This window comes from Perca flavescens, chromosome 22, assembly GCF_004354835.1.
Source record: "Perca flavescens isolate YP-PL-M2 chromosome 22, PFLA_1.0, whole genome shotgun sequence".
Lineage (NCBI taxonomy): Eukaryota > Metazoa > Chordata > Actinopteri > Perciformes > Percidae > Perca > Perca flavescens.
Window position 1 is genome coordinate 19,938,540 of NC_041352.1, and position 25,796 is coordinate 19,964,335.

The 25,796-nt window shown below is 38.3% G+C and overlaps 3 protein-coding genes across 3 annotated transcripts; all 3 read left to right on the forward strand.

Annotated features, from left to right (window-relative positions):
• Positions 1-3,721: 3,721 nt before the first annotated feature.
• On the forward strand, positions 3,722-4,987 carry LOC114549609 (ADP-ribosyl cyclase/cyclic ADP-ribose hydrolase 1-like). The gene is made up of 5 exons (XM_028569990.1): positions 3,722-3,848; positions 3,964-4,039; positions 4,123-4,215; positions 4,660-4,746; positions 4,888-4,987. The coding sequence occupies exons 1-5, from the start codon at positions 3,722-3,724 to the stop codon at positions 4,985-4,987; spliced, it is 483 nt and encodes a 160-aa protein (XP_028425791.1).
• A 1,581-nt stretch (positions 4,988-6,568) lies between these two features.
• Positions 6,569-14,870, forward strand: LOC114549402 (ADP-ribosyl cyclase/cyclic ADP-ribose hydrolase 1). The gene is made up of 8 exons (XM_028569698.1): positions 6,569-6,833; positions 8,751-8,877; positions 8,994-9,132; positions 9,995-10,077; positions 12,272-12,345; positions 13,695-13,781; positions 13,989-14,072; positions 14,174-14,870. The coding sequence occupies exons 1-8, from the start codon at positions 6,655-6,657 to the stop codon at positions 14,229-14,231; spliced, it is 831 nt and encodes a 276-aa protein (XP_028425499.1). The 5' UTR covers positions 6,569-6,654; the 3' UTR covers positions 14,232-14,870.
• Positions 14,871-19,802: 4,932 nt separating this feature from the next.
• Positions 19,803-25,272, forward strand: LOC114549512 (TNFAIP3-interacting protein 3). Its single transcript, XM_028569853.1, has 10 exons — positions 19,803-20,010; positions 21,304-21,407; positions 22,125-22,215; positions 22,448-22,516; positions 22,613-22,678; positions 22,786-22,896; positions 23,010-23,123; positions 23,822-23,893; positions 24,110-24,235; positions 24,344-25,272. The coding sequence occupies exons 1-10, from the start codon at positions 19,981-19,983 to the stop codon at positions 24,449-24,451; spliced, it is 891 nt and encodes a 296-aa protein (XP_028425654.1). The 5' UTR covers positions 19,803-19,980; the 3' UTR covers positions 24,452-25,272.
• Positions 25,273-25,796: the final 524 nt, after the last annotated feature.

A 25,796-nucleotide genomic window follows, 5' to 3' on the forward strand; every position in this document is an offset into this window, starting at 1 on the left:
ATTACATCAAACTAGTTAACCCCAGCTTGAGGTACTATACGGTGACTTTAAACTCATGTGCTAACATTTCCAATTTTGAGTGGGAGTTAAATTGAGCCTCTTGAAAGATTTTCTTCCAAAGCAGAAGAATCTTTGCTGGCAAATGATCAGGCCACGTCAAAGCCCACATGAAAGGCAGTAATACTTGTTTTTATGTGATTTTGAATGAGCTTTTTTCTTCTCTGTGCTTCTGTAGAAAAAAAGAAACTGAGTCACAGAAGGTAACTGTTGAATCAAGCGTTACACTTTCCTATGAAAAGAAAATATATTTCATGGGAAATGTTCGCTGTTTACGTGACTTAATTCACTTCAGTGGAATTTGCATGGTTTGCTTTTGTTGAACAGTAATCACTTTTGTTGGATCACAAAGGGTGTGAGTCTTTCATGTAGGCCCTTCTACTAACCATTATCCTGTTGGTGTTTACATTTTGATATACCATTCAATTTACTAAAGACCATATTATGACTTGTTTAGGTCTGGAAATCAAAATTTCAGGTCTTGGGATCTGACTTGGGAGTTGAATGAAACATACTGGTAATTTCAATAATTTTCCCCACCCCTGGCATGCATGCATCAAAAACATTAGAGCTTTAATGATTATTAACATTATCGATTAATCTTTTGGGCTATAAAATAAGACAGACGGACCTGACCAAAAGTTATCAAAAGAATTTTGCTACGTCAAAAAAACATGCAATTTAGGAACTAACAAAAATCCCATTGCAAGCTATACCCACAGTGAAAGATAACTCAGTTTACCATCATAACTAAACTAGCAAATATTCACATTTAAGGAGCTGAAACTTGAATTTGGGCATATTTTATGATGAATTGATTCATTATTTAGTCTATGACATGTAAAATAAAAATCTGAATTTAAGGTGACGTAATCGAATGTTTTGTTTAGTCCGACCAGCCTTCAAAAACACAAAGATATTGGATAGGAGAAAAACAGCAAATCTTCACATTTGAGAAGCTGCAGGTACAACATATATGCCATTTTTTTTGCTTGATTAAGCGTGTAAGTGTAACAACTAACTATCAGAAAGGACACTTAATCGCTGCAGCCCTAAAGTAAAATAAAGATACATTTCATTTTCATGTGTAGGTTGGACTGTGAGGAGATCTGGAGACAGTTTGAAGAGGCGGTTGTCCGTCAGTCCTCTTGTAATGTGACGGTGGAGCATTATCGTCACATGTTTTACGCCATGCCACAGACCTGGCCCTGTGACAGGGTGAGGAAAAGCTGTTTCTTTTTTCTTTTCCTTTTTTTTAATACTTTAAAAAAAACCTTTTTGAGTTGCGACCCCCAGAATAATGAGGTTCGACCCCCAGAATAATGAGGTTTGTGTTCGCGATATAACACGTGAAATGTATCACTCGCACAGTAATGTAAACACCATTCCCCAGTTTCAAATGTTATTACATTTTTGTCTCCCCAACCACCTGTCGACCCCCAGAAATGATCTTGCAACCCCCAGGTTGAGTACCACTACACTACAGACAGGCCTGAAATACATACACACACACACACTCAGGTCCTATACATGCACAATTGGAGAGATGTCAGAATGAGTGGGTTGCAACTGCTGGACATGCCCTCAGGGGTGTGTGTGTGTGTGTTTGTGTGTGTGTGTGTGTGGGGTGGGGGGGGGGTGGTTTTGTGCCATGCTCAAGAACACCTTGGCAGTGCCCAGGAGGACGGAGGACAGGGACTTGAACCAGTGACCCTCCGGCTCCCAACCCAACCCAACTCCCTACTGACTGGACTACTTCCACCATACCTTTCGAAATGAAATACACGTTCATCACGTGGTCCTTTGAAGAGGTCTTGACCTCCAGGTTAGGAAACGCTGCAGTGACCCAACCATGATATAGCATTTCCTGGAACTGAATTTTGGTGGCATAAGGTAGCAAAAGAACACAATCAGATCCATTATTTAAAAACAAGGACATAAAACTGAACAATTAAGTATAATGTAAGAAAATATGAATTAGTTATTAACTAATGACTATTGATTTTATTATTTTCGGCTAATTTGAGCAGTCACTAGTAAAGCCTACTAGTCATCTGATATTCCATTTCACAGTTGTAAACATAAACATTCTAAATGGCCCCAAGTTGATTTTCTGTTGCTATGGATGTGAATGACATCAACTCAAGTTAACGTTAAGTAAGTGGCCTGGCTGCTGCCTAGCAATGCAATTCCATTGTAATGGTGTAAATATATATATATATATATATATATATATATATATATATATATATATATATATATATATATACATATACTTGCATTTAATGTTATAATGAACTACTAATAGTTCTCTATCAAAACAATTGAGGCCTTTTAAAGGCATACTATGCAGTTTGAATTTTTGAACAGCCACCCCTATAGTCGCTGTGGAGTATTTATATTTAACGTTACCTTTGCTGTTGTTTAGCTCTCGGCAACAAGTGAAAGCCTCTTGTCTGTTTTACTCATGCGGTCAGTTTCTCGTTTTTTTTTCCTTGACTCTTCCGACCGCGCTTTCTTCGTTTTCTTGCTGGTTTTGCCAGCGGCGTCCCACCCTGCTTTGCTATCGGGATGATTCGTCCTACTACGAGTTCGTTTACCATCAAAATGACTTTGAAGCTGTTATATTTAGGTACAAATCTTTATAGTATGATTTTAAATGAAACTGTAAGGTCACACTTGTTGTACTATATTGCATCATGTTATATGAATCCCACAAACAACACAGAGTAGATATTTGCATTTACAATCCATATTTGTATATTAACAATCTATTATGAGAATCTGCAATGCCCTTTCATTATTTACCAGAAAAAGATTAAGATAAAATTCAGAAACTGGAAGATACAATGATACATGTAAGTTCCTTAAAGCTGCACTAATCAATGGTTTTATATTGACAATGGATCAAATGAACATTTGTCTGTAATATGGGGTCACTCATATTAACTCGACTTGAAAGGAATTATAAAGTTTCTCCGTAACTGCTGGATGTGTAAATTAGCAAACAGTTTGCCATCTCAACATAAAAGTTAAAAACATGTCATTGTTGTGTTTCCCTCAGCTGGCCAAAAAGTCACTTAATGCATCTTTCAATTGTTTAAAATAATCTACCAAAGTATCAACAATATACCAATGTAATTCCTTAACAATTCTTTTAAAATCTTAAAGTGCTCATATTATGCTCATTTTCAGGTTCATAATTGTATTTAGAGGTTATATCAGAATAGGTTTACATGGTTTAATTTTCAAAAAACACCATATTTTTGTTGTACTGCACATTGCTGCAGCTCCTCTTTTCACCCTGTATGTTGAGCTCTCTCTTTCAGCTACAGAGTGAGACATCTCACTTCTGTTCCATCTTTGTTGGGAGTCGCACATGCACAGTAGCTAGGTAAGGATTACTAGCCAGTCAGAAACAGAGTATGAGGGAGTGTCACGCTAGCAGCTAGGCGAGCATTATAACGTGTGTTACAAACTGACGCACGTTTGTCACAGAAGTAAAGGCTGGACTACAATGGAGCTGTTTGTGAACAGTGTTTTCTGTTGGAGATGGTAAGTCAATTTGGGGTGGGCTTTGGGCTTTTTCACTTTGTAAACCTATAACATGCACAAAAAGATATATAACACAATAAAGGAAAGGGAAAAAACCAAGAAGCAGAATATGAGGACTTTAACAACAAAAAGTGTAATCAATTTTGCTTTCATTCATTTTGATTTCAGCTCTTGTCCAGAGTGGTCAGCATGTAGGAATCATCCGGTGTATTCCTTGTGGAGGCAAGCCTCGCAGAAAGTGAGTTTAATGTCCAACACACAGCGGTGTTGTTTATCATTCATATGCAACACATTGCTCCAAAACCAGCAGTGGAATAATTACTCTCATGCGACTTTCTTCACCTGTTTGTTATTTTGCAGAAAAGGCATGTGGCAACATCACAGTGTTACTGAATGGGTCTATTGTCAACGCCTTCAGTAGGAAAAGGTAAAAAGAAATTGATAAACATTTTTAGCAATGGTGTTTGTTGAGTCTGTATAAAATAATCTTTTTTTTTTTTTTTCTCACAGCATGTTTGGAAGTACTGAATTGGACAGTCTGAACCCACACAGGGTGAATTATGTCAACATTAAGGTGGTGACCAATCTAGAGGAACCGTTTATGTGAGGATAAAAACAGCTGATATTTTGTATTATAGTAAATTGTTACTTTCACCTAAAACGGTACCACTTTCTAATAAGTCAAATTTTTTTTTTAAGTTGTAACTAATGACTTATCACTTCATGTCAATGCAGACTGTCTAATGTAAAACATCTGGAAAAACCTGTGGAGAATCTGGATCAAAATTAATTTATTACATTATTAACATTTATAACGGCAAATTTTATTTCTTATAGTTTAAAGTCCACAAATACCTAGTATGATCAACATTTATGACTCGCTATATTGGAATAACAAGACTATGCTTTCTGGTATAACTGATCTATAAAGATTTATTATCAACCATCCATACTGCAGTAAGTAAAAGCTTTAAAAATGGTGACTAATCATTAAGTGCTAACTATTTATATCCACAAATCAAGTCTCTTGTTTTTCTTTTTTTACAGAGAAACATGTAGTGAAGGATCCATTGTGGACCTGATCCAGATCCTCCAGTCCAGAGGTTTCCGCTGGACTTGCACAGACAAGGACCAGTAAGTGACGGCCAAAGAGTCCTGCAAATTAAACGTCAAAATATGTCCTTTGCCCTAGAATGACACAGACAGACAGATTTATAGACAGAGAGGTTTCTGACCGAAGTACCCTGGACTAACACAAATCATATTTCTTCCCAGGACCCTGAGGATCCTTCAGTGTATCCAGAACCCCCAACAGTCCTCCTGCCAAACATGTGCAAACAGCCTCTCACACAGAAAGAGCCTCACATTTAAATGAATAGCATGTATTCTGATATTTTTATTTCAAAGTGGCTACAATGGCCTCAAGGTGGGTTGTTACCAATTCTGTAGCCCTCTCTATGTCAAAAACTAGTTTTTATGCTTTTGATGCATTTTCCTAAATCAGTGTGTTTAATCAAATTACCACACAGCCAATCTGTCGGATGAAGAAGGGGTTAATTTGAGTCCAGCAGCTCATATTCGCCCTGAGTCCCACAGCAGTCTGGGCCATGTTTGTCCTGCTGTCTGCTATGATTATGGGACCAAATGTCACAAGAGAAATACTGCACAACCTGAACGTCTTGTATTATCTAGAGTTAAGAGTTTCAAGTGTTTTATTTAGTGTCCTCAGTTTTCACAAGTATACACCATCAGGCTCTGACACACCCATATACAGTGTGCAACCTGAACTATTTGCATGTTTCAATTTCACAATGGGAACATCCTGGTAGTATCAAAACCACAGTTTTGAGTTTGATTTGAACTTTGAGCCATTCTTATCACTATCAGTGGTGGAAGAATGAGGCTATGATTTTTAGAGCTACGCACTCTGTGATTGTGTATCTGTGAAAGTTCCTATTTAAATAAACAGATATTTTACTTAAGTAGAAGAAGCAATACTATGGGGTATAAAAACTCGGTTAAAAGTCCTGCATTCAAATTTTACCTTATGTAAAAGTACAAAAGTATACATAACTTGAACATATACTTGAAGTACCGAAGGTAAAATTATTCAATATGCAGAAGGGCCCCATATCAAAATAATGTTTATTCACTGGATTATAATTATTGATGCATTCATGTGTTCAATGTTGCTTGTAAAAGTGAGGCTAATTTCAATTAATGTACATTCTGCTAAGTATGTCTGATCTTTAATAATATCCTACATTATAATGTTTGTGTTAATTGTATTTTGTCTGTTATTATTAATCAAAATCTGCAATAAAGACATGCATGCTAGGTAACTAGGACAACAGCTGAAAATTAGCCGTCTGGCTAACACTGGCGCATGCAGAAATGTTGATTAATGTGCTTTGTCCTAATAAATAAATTTAAAAAGTTGTCAAATGAATGAAGTGGAGTAAAAAGTACAAAATTTGCCTTTGAAATGTATGAAGTAGAAAGTAGCATGAAATGCAGATACTCAAGTGAAGTACAACTACCTCGATATTATATTTAGCTACAGTTACTTGAGTACTTAGTTATTTTACACCACTGATCATCATGCATGTCATACAAGCTTATTAGCGCAGGAAGCATCCACCAAATAATAAGCCTGTATTATTGGATATTTAAAGGATCTTTTGTATTATTAATCTGAATGAATCTGTAAAATAACGTTAGTAACCAAAGATATCAAATAAATGTGGAGGAGTAAAAAAGTATAGCCTCTGAGATGTACAGTGGAGTAGAAGGAGAAAGTAAATGGAATTACTCAAGTAGAGTACTCAAAAAAAGTAGCTCAAAAGTGTAGGCTAACTTGAGTAAATGTGCTCCACCTCAACAGATATCATTGCTGATTGGAGCAGAGCCTACATGGCCACGAGCCAGCGCACGTGCGCGCGCACAGTGAGTTCGCTCCTCCATAAATAGAAGCCCGAGCGCGAGCGACGTAAAAAACAAGAGTTTGACAGCCAAACTTCCACTGTTATATCTTACATTTAAATGGAACGTGAAGCGTACCGTCCTCAGGAGAAGAGCGGAAGGAAACGCTGTATTATTTTCGGTGTCGTCGCTGGGCTGATTCTGATTGTTGTTGTCGCAGTTGTGTTGGGACTGGCGCTGCGGCCGAACACAGACACGCTGAAGGCTACTTTCATTGCAAGGTGTAAGGAGTTCAAGGGGTAAGCGTTTTTTTTGTTTTGTTTTTTAAAAGTTCATGAACAGAATATCATATAAGCCCGGCGATAAACAGGGCTTTCTGAAACAAAAAGAATAATTACATTACCAATACCATTTAAGATATGTTAAATATACGGTGCAGTAAGCATATCCTACTCTCAGTTGTCTGTTTAATAGGCACACTTAGCTAAAACTAATGCAGTCTAATATAACTCTATGGTCATTTTATGCAATATGTTTATTAAGTGTTTTCCAAGTAGTATAATACAAAGGGACAAAGATTAGGAGTAAATAAAAATATGCCAATATGAAAAAGAAAAGAGGAAAAACAAAAAGAGGAAGAAAAACGAAAACCTAAAAAAACCCAGGTGTATTACTCAAGACAATGAAATGTACTGTTGCATCATGGTACAATGAGTTATAACAGAATTTATTAAAGAAGAGGTGAGCGACCTATTGTGAATCTCACAACTGTCCGTCAAATTGAGCAAGATGGTCTATGGTCATTTTGGAAGAGAATGTAGTTTGTGGTGCTTAATTGTATTGCATTATATTGACAGGTGTTTCTTTTTTTGTCCATCCAATTCATATCAGAAAGGGTAGGCTAAATAACAGAACACCTCTTTGTATAATGCAATAGGCTACAGCTCAACAGCACCACAATCCCAGATCAAACATACGTTTAAGGGTCTTAAATTCTTCTTCTGTCGCTGTAATGTTATGTTAAATCTAGGCTATCTATCCTTGTTTCTTGTTTACATTTTTGTCTTTGTTGGTGTTGCAAATGGAGCTGCTGGGATACTAGACACGTTTCAGACTTGTTCTGACAACAAAGTATTACCATTGTTAGCATCTCCACAAACTGCATCCTTAAACATGATCATATCAACACCTCTAAAACAGTTTTTAAAACAAACTTCATGTAGGGTTTATTGCACTCTATTATTAGACCGCATTAGTAGGTATAGCTAATAAACTGGCAACTGAGTGTATGTTAATATTGAACAAATTGAAATGCAGAAATATTGAATTCATCAGTAACAGTTGAAGTGTGTGCATGCTTGTTTGCAAGCTTAAGCAATCTTGGCATGGACCAATGATTGACATTTGGATTAAGTAAAGAGGGAGGAGTGTAAAAGGAAGTGCTATCCAGAAAGAGTAAGTGTATGTAAAGTAAATGTAATGCTAAAGTTGGAGTTCAGCCTATAGGTGTGGCCTGTACTCTAATCAATGATTACTTGTCTGGCCTCCTTTCTGCACTGTAAGCGCCATTTGTGTCTGTTCACTGTACATACAGTGTAATGACAATGCAGTTTCTTTCTTAACTACCTACTTTGTCTTTTTTACTGTAATAAGCCAATATTGACAGGAAATATGAATTTGACATGACTGTTTAGGGTGCTTTTTTCACCATGACACAGTTTTGACATACTGTATGCTTTTTTTTATTATAATAACTTTTTTTTTTATATCCCTTTAAAAAACAAGTGAAAAAGTGCTTCACAAAACACATAAAACCAAAAGGTGTAAAGTGAAATAAATATTTAAGATTCAAATGAGGGAGGGAGTAAATGCCCTCTGTCAAATAAACTGTACTTCGAACATATGCATCCCTACTGCACCAAATTTGGCCTTTCGCTATAGTAGGCTGATCCACAAGCACTGTAATATATGTCTACATTATGCATCAAAATTAAGCAAATATTGACTGATAATATGGACTTACTGCTTTTTCACCATGACCCTGTATTTGTACTTACAGATTGATTATTTATGTTAAAGAAAGGGAGGAAATGCTCTGTTTCCCTACCCAAATGCAAACTAATCTAATAAATAAACAAACTGTAATTCATACACAGCATGCTACAAATCTAGTCTCACGTTCCTGAAACTAAGCAGCACTTTTATTTATTTTACAGATACGACTGTGAAAAGCTGTGGGGTGCATTCGAACAAGCCTATGTGGGGCGGGACCCTTGTGCAGTTCCCCCGGAAGCCTATGACCCTTTCATTGCTGCAGCCGACTTCAAACCTGCATGCAACAGAGTAAATACTGTTCATCACTAGACTGTCTGTCTGTCTGTCTGTCTGTCTGTCTCCACTTAAGACTCCTTTTTATAATTCATAATAATTCATCTAACAACTTTGTTTTGGGGGTTTAGCTGATGTTCTGGAGCAAAACGAAGGATGTGGTCCATGACTTCACTGAGAAGAAGAGAGATTGTTTTCTCACGGTGGAGGACACTGTGTTGGGATCTGTGCTGAATGGTCTGACCTGGTGTGGAAAGGAGGGTAGCACCGGTAAGACTCCTCATGCAATAGACAACCTCTAAACTGGGAAACTTTTAGCTCAAATTGGTTTATTATTTGCAAAATAGATTCAAAGATAACAGGCACAGAAAGAGTTGCAGCAGTCATTGAACTATGTATTTAAAGTATTTGGCATCCAATGATTTTTTTTTTTATGATTTGTGGCAACAACCTTTTAGCAAAATACCTCTTCACGCCCTTTGGGTGTGTTGCATGCCTCTGCGACATGAGAACATAGGAATAAAACCTGATATCAGTCATACATACTAATGTAATATGCCAGAGGTATTATTTCCACACTGTCTTAAAAAAAAAAAAAAGACCCCTTAGGTCGTTTGTACCAGCATTAATTACGACCCATATTTATGTTTTATTGTTAGGCGGTACCCTCTAGTGGCCGTAGTAGTTATGACGGGGGCAACTTGAGTCACTCAGACGCTTTTCTGTTGTCCCGGATTCATTAGTTTTTGGACTCTGACTAGTCTCGGACTCGGCCATTGGACTCGCCAAATATTCTAGTTGGTCTCGACCAGGTCCAGCACTATATGCTTTTGATATAAAGTAACTTCCTCCTTCAAAACAAAACCATTGATGAAGTGCGCTCATTCAGAAAACAGGTATTAGTTGAATTCAAAATCCATCTAGAACAGGCATCGAGATTGCTTTTTGATTATCATGATGAAGCAAAATTATTATCTCAATAGACTATATACTGTCCCTCACATCACATAAATTATGAACAGGTAAGTAAATGGTCTTGAAGAGGATTCTTTTTTCTTTTTTTGTGTTGACTGTCTCTCATTTGGACTTGACTACAGCCCTGTGAGTATTGACTCTGTGTTTGTTGTTCTAGAAACATTCACTACCGACTGCCCAGGATGGAGAGACTGTGTGAACAACACTGTTGGTTCATTCTGGAACAGAGTCTCAGCTGCTGTAAGTTATCAACAAGAATTCACTAGTTTTGCCAAAAATATGCGGTTAAGCAGTGGTTAAAACAACACATATGTGAAGCATAAGGTAGGATCTCTCCGGTGCATAAGTGGTCATGAAGGAAAGGAGGAGAGGAAAAGGTCACTCAGCCGGGTATTTCATCAATCAGGCTTTGTGTCCGTCTCCATGGAGCCACATTGCGTAGCTCTCTCCTGAGCGAGCAGTGGCAACCCACACATTCAGAGGAGCCCTGGTTTGGTTTGTCTGGCTTTTATCCTGTCAAAAAACTACCAACACATAACACCCTTTTCCACATATTCACACAATCAACAAAGATTCAATCTATCATAAAACATGGACATGTAAAAACAAACAAAGTGCATAAAATTGAAGCAGGACACAGGACAGAAAACACTAAAAGTTTAAATAACTCCTCTTAGCTGCAGCAGCCATCATTAAGAACGTATAGCAGCTACACGGTTGGTGTGATATGAGGCAAACCCAAGCTTACATCACCTTGGAAAGTTTTAAGTGACAAAAAGTCAAATCATGGATTTTTTTTCTCCTCAGCAAGCTGTGACTACAACCAATATTTTTGCAATAAAAATGCATCAGATGACAACATGGAAAACAACGTGAAAGGTTGTTTGTTGTTATGAACCTACAGAGAATGATCGCCCATGATTTGACAATTTGAAGCGGAATTGTGTCACCACAGCATGATGCCAACGGTGTACACATTTTTCAGACCATGAGTCGTTGGTGTTGATATACGTTTTCTATCATTTTATATCTGGCCTATAAGGGTGAGTCCCGACTGCCCTGCCGCCGACCGAACATGTCAGGTCGGACAAAATGAACGCCGACAGCCCCTCAGACTGACAACAGACTCGAGTCACTGACCTCGCCAGACTGTCCAACGGCCGATAATCTCCTTGGTGTGTCAGCACCTATGCCACATCAGGGGGCGTGGCTATCTCTCACATTCAGAACAGAGCCGTGTGCAAAAAAAAGGCTGGCGAAGTGAGAGTGCAACACGACGCAGTTCGCGATGCTGTGTGCCCAGCCCACAGTCATCTATTCTGGGGTAACTAGACCACCAACTAGCACTGACCTGACAGAGCACCACAACAGGCAGCTCATGGTAGGCCTACTCTGTCCACTGCTGAAGCGTTGTTAAGTGAGCTAGTGGGCAAACGACTGCTCTAATTCACATTAAACTGAACATTTCCGTTGAAGGTGAAGTGAGACAAGGTGAATGGGAATTTTTCTCGAAGAGAAACAGTTATCTCTCTCTCTCCCCCCGCCTGTGCTTGCTGCGCTTTGGCTGTGTGTGTGTGTGTGTGTGTGTGTGTGTGTGTGTGTGTGTGTTTGTGTGACTGAATGTGATTTGCATATAAGAACTTGAAATAAATAGAAAGTGAAATAAATAAATAAATGTGGCATTAGGAAAATAAAAGTCTCTTGAAATAAATAAATGTGGACTTATGAAATAAAAGTCTCTTGAAATAAATAAATATGGACTTATGAAATAAAAGTACCATGAAATAATTAAAAATATATATATATATATATATATATAAAATAAAATGTAATTATTTATGTATTTATTGCCTCATTTATTTATTTTATGATGTATTTCAAAGGCATACTTATTTATGTATTCATGTATTCATGTATTTATGTATTTATTCATTTATTTATGTATTTATTCATTTATTTATGTATTTATTTGTTTATTTAATTCTGAATAAAACGGCATTCCATACAAAAGTAGAATAAAGGTGTCTCTTACTGATATTTTGTATCCATTCTCATACTTCCTGACAAAGACAAGCAGCCCTTTATTAAAAGGGATTCTTGGTTATTCCATTTTTCTAGTAATAGTGACTGAGCTACAATGACAAAGAAGAAAAATTAGATAAAAAATGTAACACAGCCTCTTTCTCTTGTGTAATAATAACAGCAGATTATTTGACTTTATTTCAAGATTAGGACTACAGGGGATTAGAAAAGATTAACCAAATTCAGTTGATTGTATGGTTTTCAGTATTGCAGGGCATCAGTATATATGCACTACTGCATTACATGTAATCATCAATGTGTAATCATCAATGTTACAGTCAGTGTGTTTTAGATAATGTGTTTCCTCAAAATCTTTACTATGTTTTCTTTAACGTCATCTCCATGTCTGTAGTTTGCAGATGCTGCCTGTGGTGATGTCACAGCAATGCTAAACGGAGACATCGACACACCATTCAATCCTACAAGGTGAGTTGCTCTGTACCTTTCTTTTGGTTGAAAGGATTATGACTTTTTACATACACATACTTTATCTTAATATTTTACTATTGGATGCTCAACAGTCTCGTATTAAATCAGCCCTGAATCATAACGGGTCTGCTCTGCATCACTTAAATGTGTGTGGATTTCTTTGGGATTTAATTATTTCCCTTTTTAAAATGGAGTGTCTCAAATATAAAGGTGCTCTAAAGCCAGAGAATACATCTCTGAGATGACCTCACATTCTTTAATTACCCACAATACAAACAGGGACAAACTGAAATGAAACAGGTGCAGTATTTATTAAGGAATATGTAGTCTCACATTGCCAGACCTTCCTCCACAGCGCTGTGGAGGAAGGTCTGGCTAGTCCACACAGCATTCCAGGATGGGAGAAAAACGTGCTCTGGTTTATTGGCATTTCGTTAAACAAATTAGAATCATCTTGGCAGCGCTGAGCCTCGGACACAATGACTGTGCCTCAGCAAAAAAAGGCTCGGAATGGTATTTGTTTTTGTGGAATGTGTGTGTGCAGAGGTTGTTTTAGACAGATAGTCTAGCTAGCTGTCTGGATTTACGCTGCAGAGATCTGAGGAGCAGTTAACCATAGTCCTCATAGATCCACCGGAGTTTGAAATGCCAACACAAAGAAAGAGGAAGGTGTGGGACATCCTGCAGAATTTACGGCGGCACCTGAACTATCCAGAGGCATATACTATGAATCAAGATCAACATGCCCTGGATTTATTGCAGTTACCTGGCTTCACCTAACCTAACAACCACGGTCCCACATAAGCTGTGTCACGACGGTGGTTAACAACTAGTTCAATCAACCCAGGGTTTCCCAATCCAGCGATGTGCTTATTCACATAAGAGGCGCTGTTTGCACAGCATGACCAATCACAAACATCTACCAGAGCCACATATTTTACATGAGGATTGGTCAGTAGGCGGTGCTTTTACACCGTTTGATCTCTAATCTCCAACCTGTGTTCAGCATAAGTTACCACGGCGATTTAACCCGGTAACAAGTGATCCACCGTCATGATACACAAAACCCTGGGTTGAGCCTGAAGTTACCTCGTTAACGCAAAATCTTCCTTCATAGTACAGACCTCTGGAAATGTAACGTCGCCGATATAGACTAAGGAATATGTAGTGTGTAGTGGTGGCTGCATGTGGGGACTTCATGTCCAATAGTTAAGCCAATAAAATAAAACGTACAAGAAACATCTGTAAGATTTTAGTTCTTTTATATCAATGATATCCCATCCTGTATGTTATTTATTTATTTCACCTTGCCAGGTAAATTGTGCTGTTTTTATTTTTGTTGGCAGTATTTTTGCGACCATCGAGGTGAAGAGGTTCGACTCCTCCAAGGTGAAAAGCCTGACTGTTGTTCTGGTCACAAAGAAGAGTGCTGTGTACGTTTTCTCCTTATATACAGAGAAATATCCTTATAGACTTCTGCAACACTGTTGTCCCTGTTGTGTTCATTGTTAATGTGTGAATGTTCTGTATGTTCTTCAAAAGTGGTTAGACGTTAATGGTACCACACACAAATGCAGAAAGAAAAACTTATACTGAGGATATTGATCCTAATGTGATGTCATGTTTTGCATCCTCTTCAGGACAAACTGTACAAATGCATCTTTAGAGGATTTACAGAGAGAGCTGAAACAAGGAATTACATATAATTGCAAGGACGTGACTGAGTAAGTACAGCATGTTTGTGCGAGAGGATGTCACCACCATGTTTGTATGTTTCTGTCCTCATAGTATGTTGGTCTCTCTCTCTTTCTCTCTCTCTCTGCAGAGTTCAGCTCCAGGAGTGTAGCTCCAATCCTGAGAGACCCTGTGGAGCCTGTTGGTGAAGACATGTGAACTAATTATCAAATTATATGAGACACAATAATAACCAGCTGTTAAAAAAGAAGAAGAAAGAAATAAGAAATAATATGCTATTGCAGAATATTCTTTTTGTACCTGTGGGCCAGTTTGACTTAATGTGAAATGTTTTTTGTTTGTTTTTTATATAGAAATGTCACTGATAATTTTTTTTACAATATGACAATGCACCTTTTTATTGAATCTAAAAAATCTGTGGTAACATGCCATGTACTGTAGGCCAGGGTAAAGTACCAGTGCTGCTATCTAGTTATATTCAACTGAACGACCATCACTCCCACCTGCTGGCACAATGAAATGTTTTGAAATGAAATGTGACAATATGAGGTTGTGAAATTGCCTTTGGATTCTCAAGGAGTGATTGTCTGGTTGAAATAACGTTTTTTTTATTTTTTTTTGGTTTACAGCTTAAAAAACTGGACCTTTGACACTTGATTACCATCTTACATAACTTAATTAAATGTTAAATAGTTATCCAAGTTATCTATTTGTACAACAACAACACCACTGAGGGTTCCATATTCAAGGATTGCACGTTATGGAACACTTTGTACCAGTTGATTTTGAGATTAAAAAAAAATATGAACAAGACCATTTTATCCTGAGATAACCCTTGTTATGATTTTAATACTATAAATAAAATTTAATTGAAGTATGCATTATTCTGTTTTTATTTTGTATGGTATTGGAATTCAAATAGAACATCATGTCACTGCTGCTGTGCTCCCAAATTTTTGAATATTGGCCCTGCCTTTATTCTTTGTGTGAGTTTAATGACAGAAAAACAGCACATGCATGTTGCTTTCTTCATCCATTTGTTAGTTTTCAGAATCAGCACGTGGCATCATCACTGTGTTACTAAATAATTGTATTGAAAACACTATTAAAAAGCAAATATGGTAGTGCAGGTTTTGAGAGCTTATATATCCTTTCCAACTCAGGTCCAATCAATTGAATTCACCACAGGTGGACTCCAATCAAGGTGTGATCAAGAGCAATGGTCGGCACCTGAGCTACATTTCATATGAACACCCACGCTGGTGTTTTCAGTTAATCTGGCTACCTCTTCCCAGGACTGTGTGGGTGTGTACTCTATAGACGGATTGACTGACGTCTTCCAGAGTCTCTTGTTAACAGACAGACCTGACCAAAAAATTTTCAATTTACAAACCAACAAAAATGCCATTGCTAACTACTAAAAACAAACTTTAGCATATCTCGGCCGAATGTAATGCTATCAGTGCATTATTGTTCGACATCCGACTCTGACGTTCTGTTCCAAATTTGGCAAAGATCGACCTTTTAGGGGGCGCTATACTCAAAGCTGACGCGTTTTGCCAATAACTCAATGCATTTAAATGGTAAATTTGCATTTGCAAATTCTCTGCCACAGTAAATGCTATCAACATGAAACTTGTGATGATTGTTCGGCATGCTGATTCTTTACCGAATTTGGCGAAGATCGGCCATAAGGGTGCGATATAATCGAGGTAGATGGGTTTGGCCTATGGGAAATTTGCTATTGCAATTTACTACAGGCCTTGCAACTCGCACGTTGCGATATTTCCTGACATTTGCCTCGTCGCCATTACGCTTTGGGTTCCACTTTCGCAGGCAGGGGCGACTTGCGCAAAGGGGGGACCCGCCCCGGGGAGGCTTGGACCCCGTCATAACTGCTTGCCGTTCTAGTTAACTTTGTTGCACTTAGGGCAGGACACGTGACAGCTTTATCATTATTATTGGTAAAAGATTTGTGACCTAATAAATTCCCATCTGAGCTCCGGCCAACCTTCAACCTGAGCAGAGGTCTAATCAGCCAGAATAACTAAAATCACGTCTTCTTCTTCTTCTTCTGTGTATTTTAATGGCGGTTTGCATCCATTGCGTTGCACTACCGCCAACTACTGGTGTCACATTTCACCTACGGTTGCCAGCTAGTTACTCAGATTCTGTCCAACAACTCAGCTACCATTACAAAACTAATCAGATACCTCCTGCCTTGTTCACCTCCTTCACTTTCCAGTATGTTTCCCAATCCAGTTCCCCTCTGTCCTGCTCTTCTCATTCCCTCCATCATGATCCTTCTCTCTAACATATATTTCCTACATTTAGTTAAAACATGTTGCACAGTTTCTGGTTTTTGACATCTATTACACAACCCTGTTAGATTTTTCCCCTTGATGAAAAGCGTACTGTTTAAATAAGTATGCCCAATTCTCAGTTTGGTGATGACTGTCTTCTCTTTCCTATTTCCTCCTCCTCTCCTTACACTACCAACACTATTTTGGATGTTATATAAATGTCTTCCCTTTTGTTGTTGTTCCCAGTGCTGTTGCCACTTTTTGTTTATTTCCTTCCACGTGAAATCACGTGTGGTTGTACAGAGGCTTTAAACAAACCAAAATAAATTAATTGTGTTATTATCAATAAATATTGCAATACTATTTTGAGTATTGGCATAAGTGAATTTCATAAGGGCAAAAACTTTGAAGAAATGAAGATATTTTGTCCACTATAAATTGTGTATAATGTATAAATTATAATGTTCACATCATGTTTCACTGTATGACTCGCTCGATGGTGTTTTATGCCCCCACCGTCGACTTCAAGGCACCTAACCCTAACCTTAACCCTAACCCTAACCGTAAACCTTGCCTAACCCTAGTGCCTTCCATGCAGCGCTGCCTGGAAGACTACGTTGAGGGCTTAAAAACACCAAACACCATATGATTCCTAAGACATAGGAGAATTGTTTTAGACAACAGAATTGCTTGTGTAGCATTGCTGTGTGTGTGATATCAATAAATATCTGTGAGATTAAATTTTTTTTTTTCATTTGTCTATATGGTCCCTTATCTTTTTTTTTTTTTCATTTGAGTAACATCACTGCAGCACAAATATTCTAATAGTCCAAGTTGTCCTGAAAGAAATGATGTTTATAGATTGACTGTGCACAACAGTGTTTATGTTTTACAAGCTTTTTTTTTTTTTTTTAAATAAAACCAGGCGGACCATAAGTTGTCAGAAATACCCTAGGGCTTAATATGTGTACACTTAGCAAACATGCTAAGCTGATTGTCTTAGTTGTGTTTCCATTTTTTCTTTCTCTTTCGATTCACGTGGAACTGGAACCTATGGTTAGACAAAGGGGTATGCAAATACACTAAACCACTAAACCATACCGAACAGAGTAGAAAGTGCTCATAAAAAAAAAAAACGACACCCGCTTTTGTAGGTGTAGGCCACAATATGTCTTATCTATTATATGTGTGAACCGAAAGCGTGTTCATCATGGCAACAGACAGGAACTTAAAGTGTTAATCTTTTAAAGTAAGATTTTTGTGGCAGGAAGAAGTAGCCCAGTAATAACCTCCTCTTTCCTTTCTACTGACTTTGCTGCTGTGTCACACGTTCCGTAAACAGGCGGCTGCCGGTGCTGGGAACACACTGCACAGGTGTTACATAAAGAAAGGCCCCCTCTGTAAAACCACAACATGGGGTACTGTGACAGGGACTGAGCTGTCGGTAAACGTCGTCACAGTTTTAGTCACTGCTGCTGCCACCAACACTACACTACTACTAGTAATCTTTATGTAGCACGCTAAAGACAATAAAGTGTTGATGTGGTTACTGGAAGACATATGTTTTGACATTTACACGCAGTTATCTATCAAGGACTTTGAATTAAAGTGAACTTAAACTGTTACTTCCCTTGACATTCATCATTTGACAAGAAGGTTAATGTTAAAAGCTGAAATAATTCACACAGTTCTGTCTGTCTGTCTGTTTGTATGACCACCATGGTTGGGGTTCTCTGTTTCAAGTACAAAAAGGCTTCATTTTTAGTATTTTTTAACCCTCCTGTTAACCAAATTTTCAAAAATAAGTAACGTGGATGGTTTGCTGCAACACTCTTCACAAGTAAAATAAATGAGCAGTTCACTTCTTTCGTTGACTTTGGGTGTTTTATTCAATATAATAGCATTTGAAGGAAAAACAAATCATAAAAGAACGTTGAAAAAAAGTGTCAAAAATGTCGGAAAAAGGGGGGGTGGGGAGGGGGGGGGGGGATCAGTGACTTCTTGGATTCTTGGTCGCCGGCAAGTGCCAAACCAACTGTTTCCCCCTTCTTTCAGTCTTTCAGCCATAAGCTCTTCTGGTTATAGCTTAGCATACAGATCTTGTCATCTAACTTTCAGGAAGAAAGCGAATAAGAACATTTCCTAAAATGTTGGACTTTTTCTTTAAGATTTTTCTGAATTACCTGCAATTAAACTACAAATATAGCCTACAAATAAAATAGGCCTAAAACTGAAACTGCCTCTGATCAAAAGTAGCCCACACAAACCTACACAGGATTGTACTTTAAGCATAGGACATCTTCTCAGTGAAACCACATTTTCTTGAAAGACACACATCAGATTAAATGCAGAAAAATGATGTAGACTATCCAGTTAAATCATGCAGGGATTTGCAAATAAAGACATCTGCGTTGGTCTCGGCACGGAAATATCTTGAAGATATGGCATATAAAAAAAATCCTTATTGGGGAGGGACTATCTCGTTTATTTTTTACTTTAAAAGAAGCAAATTGCCCACTTGGTGAAGTGGGATATCCCACAATACCCCGTTGAAACCTTACCAATGGAAGCTCCCACTTAAAAAAACCAAAAAAAAAAAAAACCAAACCCCCCCTAAAAAAAGTAAGTGTGAAGGGGAATTCTGTATCTTAATTTGGGCATCAGGTTGTTTTAATGTTTATATATGTATATTTAACGAGTATCTAAACAAAAAAAGGTCTTACATATTTAAATGTGAAGAAATAAGCAACACGTTTCTAGAAAGAATAAAAGAGCACCCATGGGCCGACTCCCCTGCATTGGGTGCCGGTTACTGGAGGAGGAGCGGCGGCGTGTATTCCCCCTCTCTCTCTTTCCTGAAACAAGTTCTCTCTGACTCAGCGGATTGAGTAACATGATAAACCTGCGAGACGTGTGATTTTCCCACAATTCGCAGCACGTTAGTTTTATTTTGTGTGAGTGTGTGTGTGTGTGTGTGTGTGTGTGTGTGTGTGTGTGTGTGTGTCTTTTGGAGACATTAATGTCTTTTAAAAAACGTTTTCCGATTTCTGAGTGTGAGCAGTTCACCCATCCAGGAAGAAAACACGCTGAGTGCTCTCACAAGAAGTGCACTGTAAAAAATTACGATCTTTCCAAAAACAAAAGCAGAGTAGCCTAATATCTCTCACTCTGGTATTTTATTTAAATCTTACTATCTTCCAGTGAAAGGCGAGTTTTCCTATAAAAGTAGCTTAAAAAATAAAATAGCCCTAAAAAAAAGGTAATTTTTTTTATATAGTTTTATAGTTTTATAGTTTATATATATATATATATATATATATAGCCCACGTCGTGTCATTTCTTGCAGTGTAGAGTCAGGTATTTCTCTTAGTCATCGATCCGTACCATAACCTCCATCGATAATTACCGCTCGAGCTACTGATCAAGTACTTGTACTTTCCTTTCCTTCAACAAAGTCCGTCAGCGGCTCTGCCCTGCGATTACACCACGGCCACGCGAGGGAATCCCGGCAGCTGATTGGACGATGTTGGTTTTATCACGTCACACGGAATGTTCAGCAGCGCCAGTAGTGCCAGCTTATATAACGCGCGGAGAGAATCGCTGCTTCTAATCACAGCTGTTGTGGGATCTGCGCATGTCGAGGACCCAAACACATAATAATATGGTGAGATATATTTTTTTAAATTATTTTATTGTTTAATGTGGTTCTGTGCATAATTTAGAAAGTTGAAGTTACTTAAAAGTGTGTATTATTACTAGGTTTAGAGAACTCTTCTTAACATTATGTCTGTATGTTTTTATGGTGTGTGTATCCTTCTTGTAATATGTTATGTGTACTTTTATATCTGGACCTTGAGTCTGTATATATATATATATATATATATATATATATATATATATATATATATATTAACACAACAACAACATGTAGGCTTGCTTGATCCCTAGAGTACAGGCTACATTTGTTTTTTATTGTAAAATGAAGTGACATGATGAAGATATCTGAGAGCTTTACTGCAGCCTGAGTTTAGGTGATGGCGTAACTGTGTGGAGATAATTCACACATCCTCTGTGTGGGTTTTGAGTCAGCTGTCTCCACGTGCCATTTTTTAGCACGCCTGCCTTGCATTATAGCACAGCATCTCCAAAATGTAGGCTACTGTGTAGACAGTGGCAGGGCTTGCAACAAAACTGTTATCCTTTTGAAGGAATCCATCTACTGTTATTGTGTGCCCATCACAAGTGCTGAGAGCTGAAGGTGACATCTTCAAAATACTAAAGCCTATTGTATAGTAGGCTATGAAAAACAAGTTGAACTAGAAAATTTTTGCCATAGACCACCAGGCCACCCCAGTAGTACTAATTGTAATCTACAGAGAGAATTAGCTTAGAATGTTAAAAATAAGAATTAAAAAAATGGGTTTTAACTACAATGTACGTTTTAAAAGTCCCTACATTATTATATTATTATTATTTTCACATGTTTAATTTCATTTATTTATAGATTATAGATATCCGCTGGTTTACAATTGTATTCATTATTATTTATTTGTAATTATTTTCGGCAGTTGTTGTTTTACATATGTGTTTATGAATTTAAATGAATATTTAGGAATCTATTCAGGGGGGTAGCACAAAATTCTGGGCCCTGTAGAAAGACATTTTCTATGGGCCCTTCCCCTCATCCACAGCTATTCATTCTAGCATCTTTTGCCCCCAGTCCGACGCCCTTGATGTATTGGTAATAGCAGCTCAAAGTTTCCCTAACAAAAAATTAAAAAAGGTGTTATAAGGAGACAACTATGTTAAACATAACATAAAAATATTGCGATAAAAACTCCTGTGATCCCCGCAGGCAGATGTTTCTCTCATCGATTCGTACCATATGAATGTTAGAAGCGAGGATTTTAAAAATGGCTGTTATGTATAATTCATGTCCTCGTGTGTGTTTTGACAGTCACTACATGAAAACACAATGGACAGGCTGCCTGCGGAGAGATCAGAAAGCACAGACAACAGACAGAGCCACAGACTGTATCCATCACTGCCCAACATAGACAGGTATCAGATATTATTACTTCATGCAGAGTTCTTCCTACGGTGTACTGGCTAAAGTAAAAGTCCTGAATCAAAATGGTAATCAAACAGTACACAAGTGTTATCATCACTTAAAGTATCAAAAGTAAAGGTACTCATGAAGCAGATAGCTTTTTAAAAAAAGCTTTAAAAGTGTTCGACTATGGGGCTGGGTTAGCTCAGTTGGTGGAGAGGGCACACATATGTAGATGTTTACTCCTTGACGCAGCAAGTCGAGGGTTCGACTCCGACCTGCAGCCCTTTGCTGCATGTCATTCCCCCCCTCTCTCTCCCCTTTTATGCCTTCATCTGTCCTGTAAAAATCTAAAAAAATAGAATAAAAAAAAGTGTTAGAATATTATAGTCTTTTTTTATCACTTGCAGTTTGTCCATGTGGAGCCAAGTTTAGATACTTTGTAATAATCTTGGGTAGATTAGTATTATAGTACAGCATCATATACTAGTATTTGTTTTCTAATTTGTCAAATTTAGAAAAATTTAGAAAATTTCTAATAATGTCAAATAAATGTAGTGGAGTAAAAAGTACAATATTTGCATCTGAGATGTAGTAGAGTAGAAGTATAAAGTAGCACAAAATGTACGTGTGAGTTACATCCCACCACTGCTGGCTTGGTGCTATTAATAAATGGCTAAATAATACCAAATGTTCATTTTTTTGTTCATGTGATCAAATGTTTTCAGTTACGAGGTTTGTGTGGCTGACCCCCCCACTGGAGAAAAGTGTCCCACAGCTGCAGTTTATCATCCCGACAGTCTGCTGGAAGTCACACAGGTAATATTAACAGCTGCAACATTGGAAGATACGTCCGATTCCCTGACCGCAAAGAAATGACCGTGTTGTTCTTTGTGTTACTGGAAACACTACAAAGCAAAAACTTCCAAAAATGTGTAAGAGGAAGTTAGTGGATACAGTCATATTGCATAATTGCCCGTGCAGTCATAGAAGTACATACCGTGTGCCAGATTTGAATACTTCCTCTTTTTGTCTCTTTTGTGTGCTACAGTCGGAAGCTGCCAGCGGTGACGACCGAATGAAAGCACAGATACTTATCTTGGAGGAGCAAAGGCAGGAGGTGAGTACATTTCAGAAGTGAGATTTGTATTCATCCAAGAACACACATGTACCATTTCAGTACTTAAAATATTAATGTTCTTTCTTTTTTACTCAGCTTCTTTGCATTAATGAGAGATGGGCAAAAGAGTACCACACCATGTTACAGTTCTACAAAGAAAAGGTAAAGGCCACAGTGCTGTCTTTTATTCAGCACTTGTCAGCTTGTTTGCTCACATGTCATTTCAGTGCTTTCATGCCATGTGTCATGTCTCCTTTTGTCTCCCTCAGGTCCGAGGTTTAAAAGCATTACTGCGACATGATCACTCTGAAGAGGAGATGTGTGAAAGAGGGAAAAAGACACCTTGTACAAGAAAGTCAAAAGATAAAGAGAGCACACAGGTAAATCCAGCGTGTATTTTCTTTTTATTCCAGCTACAATTCCAGGCATTTTAAAGGATTACATCTGGGGAAATACGTTTATTAATTTGATTCTCGTGGGAAAATTCTCACAGACTGTTGACGGGTTACAAAAAGCAGAAAAGGAGGCAAAGGAGCTGCGAGCAAAAAATGACACTTTGACCCGAAGAGGGCAGCATCAGCATGAGGAGATCAGACGGCTAAACAAGGTGAGTCCTGAAATATTACATATCAGCTAGGGCGTTATTTCCACTGGGGACAGGGGGCACAAGTCACCCCCACTTTTCAAAATCCAGTTTGTGCCATTTTTCTTTTTTGCAGAGGACCCCCAGACCCCTTGTTTTGTGTCTCGTCCAAACACCCCCCCACCCCCACCACCACTACCACATTAGAGCTGTAATCGGGCCTTTAAAGTTAGGCCCAACACGGCCTGAGCCCGACAAGTACATTTTGATTGACAGCTTTTTAAAAGCCCGAACCCGTCTACAGCCCGACATTATTCAAATGTGCGCACGCACACAGCTCTTTTGCCTTTTGACAAGAATGAGTCATTCATACATTTTTTAACATCATTTATTCATGACTAACGTGGGCTATAGGCCACTTGGAAGTTGTAACAAAGAAATAAAATAAGTCCTCCAGAGGCCAGCCTCCGTTTCACCTCGTCAGCATCCATTTTTGCGCTAATCGAAACACATCACTTGACCGCCTACTTACCGCACAACCCGGAGAGCAAGCCCGAGCCCGGCCAGAGCCCATGTAAAATGATAGAAATTAAGATTAAGGTCTTCAGCTCCACCCCACTTCTCAAACCAGTGTTACACGCTTGCATATCAGAATGCGTTTTATTTCTGTTTGTTCCCTGCAACAACAGTGGTATTATAGCTGCTTTGATATGTTTGTCCAGGCTCTAGATGAGGCACTTCAGACTCAACCTCTCGATGTGAGCAGTGAGACACTACAGGTCTGGAAACAGCAGGTGAGCTTTATATACAGTATATCGTATTTGTACATTTTCATATAAACGCTTATTCGCTTTTATTTGAGTTGGGTGAGAAGAGTGATACTACTCTCGGTATCACTCTTCTCTTCTTACTCTCTGCAAGAAAGTGACTATGGGTATTTCCCAAACGACTGTCGGATTATTCCCCTATTCTAATCCTCATATGATGTTTCCCTGTTGTCTATTTTTCAGGCCGAAGTCTACAAGGAAGACTTTTTGAAGGAGCGGAAAGACCGGGTGAAGCTTAAGGAGAAGTATCTGGAACAGGAGAAGAAGTTTCAGAAAGTTCACAGTGAGCTACATGTCCTCAAATCTCAGGTACAACTCAACATCCGGAGTTATATGTGATTGTATTCTGCCATGTTCACTACAGTGAATATAGAATTAAGGCCTAATGACTTTAATGTTGTGTCTCTGTTTTTACAGTTGACTCGGACACCGCGGCCTGCACCCGAATGCACCTGCACAAATCGAGCGACAAACTGGGAGGTCCGCCAGATTAACCAGCACCTTATCCATCTACAAAGACGTTAACAAAGAGTAAAACACGACGACACCCTTGCTCTTTGTGTGATAACGCATGTCGCCTGTCTCACATCACGGTTCACCATTAGCGGGGCGAGACTTTGCTAGTTTGTCACGCAGGACAACATCGAGGAAGTTAGCTCTGTTCTGTTTCAGTCCATGGCCGACTGTCTGCTGCAGGTTCAGCTTCATGTAACGAAGCCAATCCACCAGCCTGGGCCCATTAGGAGACTTAGGAAGCGAACACGTAAAAAGACACTTAAACAGCCTGCGAAAAAGAAATGCGACCCTATCGTATAAACACGTCCCGAGAGGAGCAAAGCAGCAAAGAGAGAAATAAATAACTCTACCTATCGTGTGTAAAAAAGTTTGCAGTGTAAGCCATTGCGAGCTTGCTCAGTTCCTCCCATTCTTGTGTCCGTAGAGAGAAACAGAGATATTATTGCACTGCCCATAACACTATTTACTTTATCAAAGGCGCGACATGAATGAGGGATCTTCTTCCTGTTTCAAGTACCTGTAACCACAGTGTGCCCGGTACAGAAGGGAGATAGATCCAAGAAAATAAAACAAAGCATCATCATAGCGGTCCCGCTGTGCATCACAGCCGAATTCTGAAACTCATAGTCAGGAAGAACGAGCACCATGTCGCCAAGTATCTCTGGGACAGTGTCCCCTACGTTCTTTGGAGAATCATCCTGTTGTAGGAATTCATTCAGGATTAGTTCAATTGCGCCTGAGGTCTGTCAGAGAAAAAAAAAAAAGAGGTTTTGAGAAGAAAAAAAAATGTATAGGAGCATTTATTTTTTTAACTGTATATGCATGAATGTTTGAAGGAAGTTTTTAATTTGTTTTTCTGTTTCTTGTTTATTTATCATGAAAATAAAGCATCACTGTGATATCAAGTCTTCCCTATTCATCCCTTGACCCCAGCCAGGAGGTCCTAGGATCTAATCACAAGTACATGCAGTATGTCAACTAAAAAGAAAATAATGAGACATTTCAGGCACAAGAATACTATACTATAACATTAAAAAATACTTTATTATCAAGGTGTCACTTATACTCTTCCATGCATTGTAAGATCTGACAATACACTTATTAACTGGTCAAATGCATGCAACTGTTAAAATAGCACTGCCAGTTCTTCTAACTCAATATACTGCAGGTTAGTACCAGACCATAAAAACATTGAGTCCTGAGAGTTAACCTATGGGAAAAGCCATCCAAACTCATGATTGGTCACTGCTATCCAACTTCTGGGTTCTGTTTTACAAGTAGAAAAACTTCATTCTAAATCCTATTCACATTTGTAATCACAGTATGTCTCTTCATATGAGTAGATAAGGACTGC

What these genes read in the sequence shown, in the direction of transcription:
- LOC114549609 (XM_028569990.1), top strand. Translation starts at nt 3,722, where the DNA reads ATGAGGACTTTAACAACAAAAAGTGTAATCAATTTTGCTTTCATTCAT. An exon ending in GTGGAGGCAAGCCTCGCAGA is followed by an intron (nt 3,849 to 3,963) that starts AAGTGAGTTTAA and finishes CACCTGTTTGTT; the next exon opens with ATTTTGCAGAAAAGGCATGT. An exon ending in AACGCCTTCAGTAGGAAAAG is followed by an intron (nt 4,040 to 4,122) that starts GTAAAAAGAAAT and finishes TTTTTCTCACAG; the next exon opens with CATGTTTGGAAGTACTGAAT.
- LOC114549402 (XM_028569698.1), top strand. Translation starts at nt 6,655, where the DNA reads ATGGAACGTGAAGCGTACCGTCCTCAGGAGAAGAGCGGAAGGAAACGC. An exon ending in ACACCATTCAATCCTACAAG is followed by an intron (nt 12,346 to 13,694) that starts GTGAGTTGCTCT and finishes TTTTGTTGGCAG; the next exon opens with TATTTTTGCGACCATCGAGG. An exon ending in GTCACAAAGAAGAGTGCTGT is followed by an intron (nt 13,782 to 13,988) that starts GTACGTTTTCTC and finishes CATCCTCTTCAG; the next exon opens with GACAAACTGTACAAATGCAT.
- LOC114549512 (XM_028569853.1), top strand. Translation starts at nt 19,981, where the DNA reads ATGTCGAGGACCCAAACACATAATAATATG. An exon ending in AAGATAAAGAGAGCACACAG is followed by an intron (nt 22,897 to 23,009) that starts GTAAATCCAGCG and finishes AAATTCTCACAG; the next exon opens with ACTGTTGACGGGTTACAAAA. An exon ending in TACATGTCCTCAAATCTCAG is followed by an intron (nt 24,236 to 24,343) that starts GTACAACTCAAC and finishes CTGTTTTTACAG; the next exon opens with TTGACTCGGACACCGCGGCC.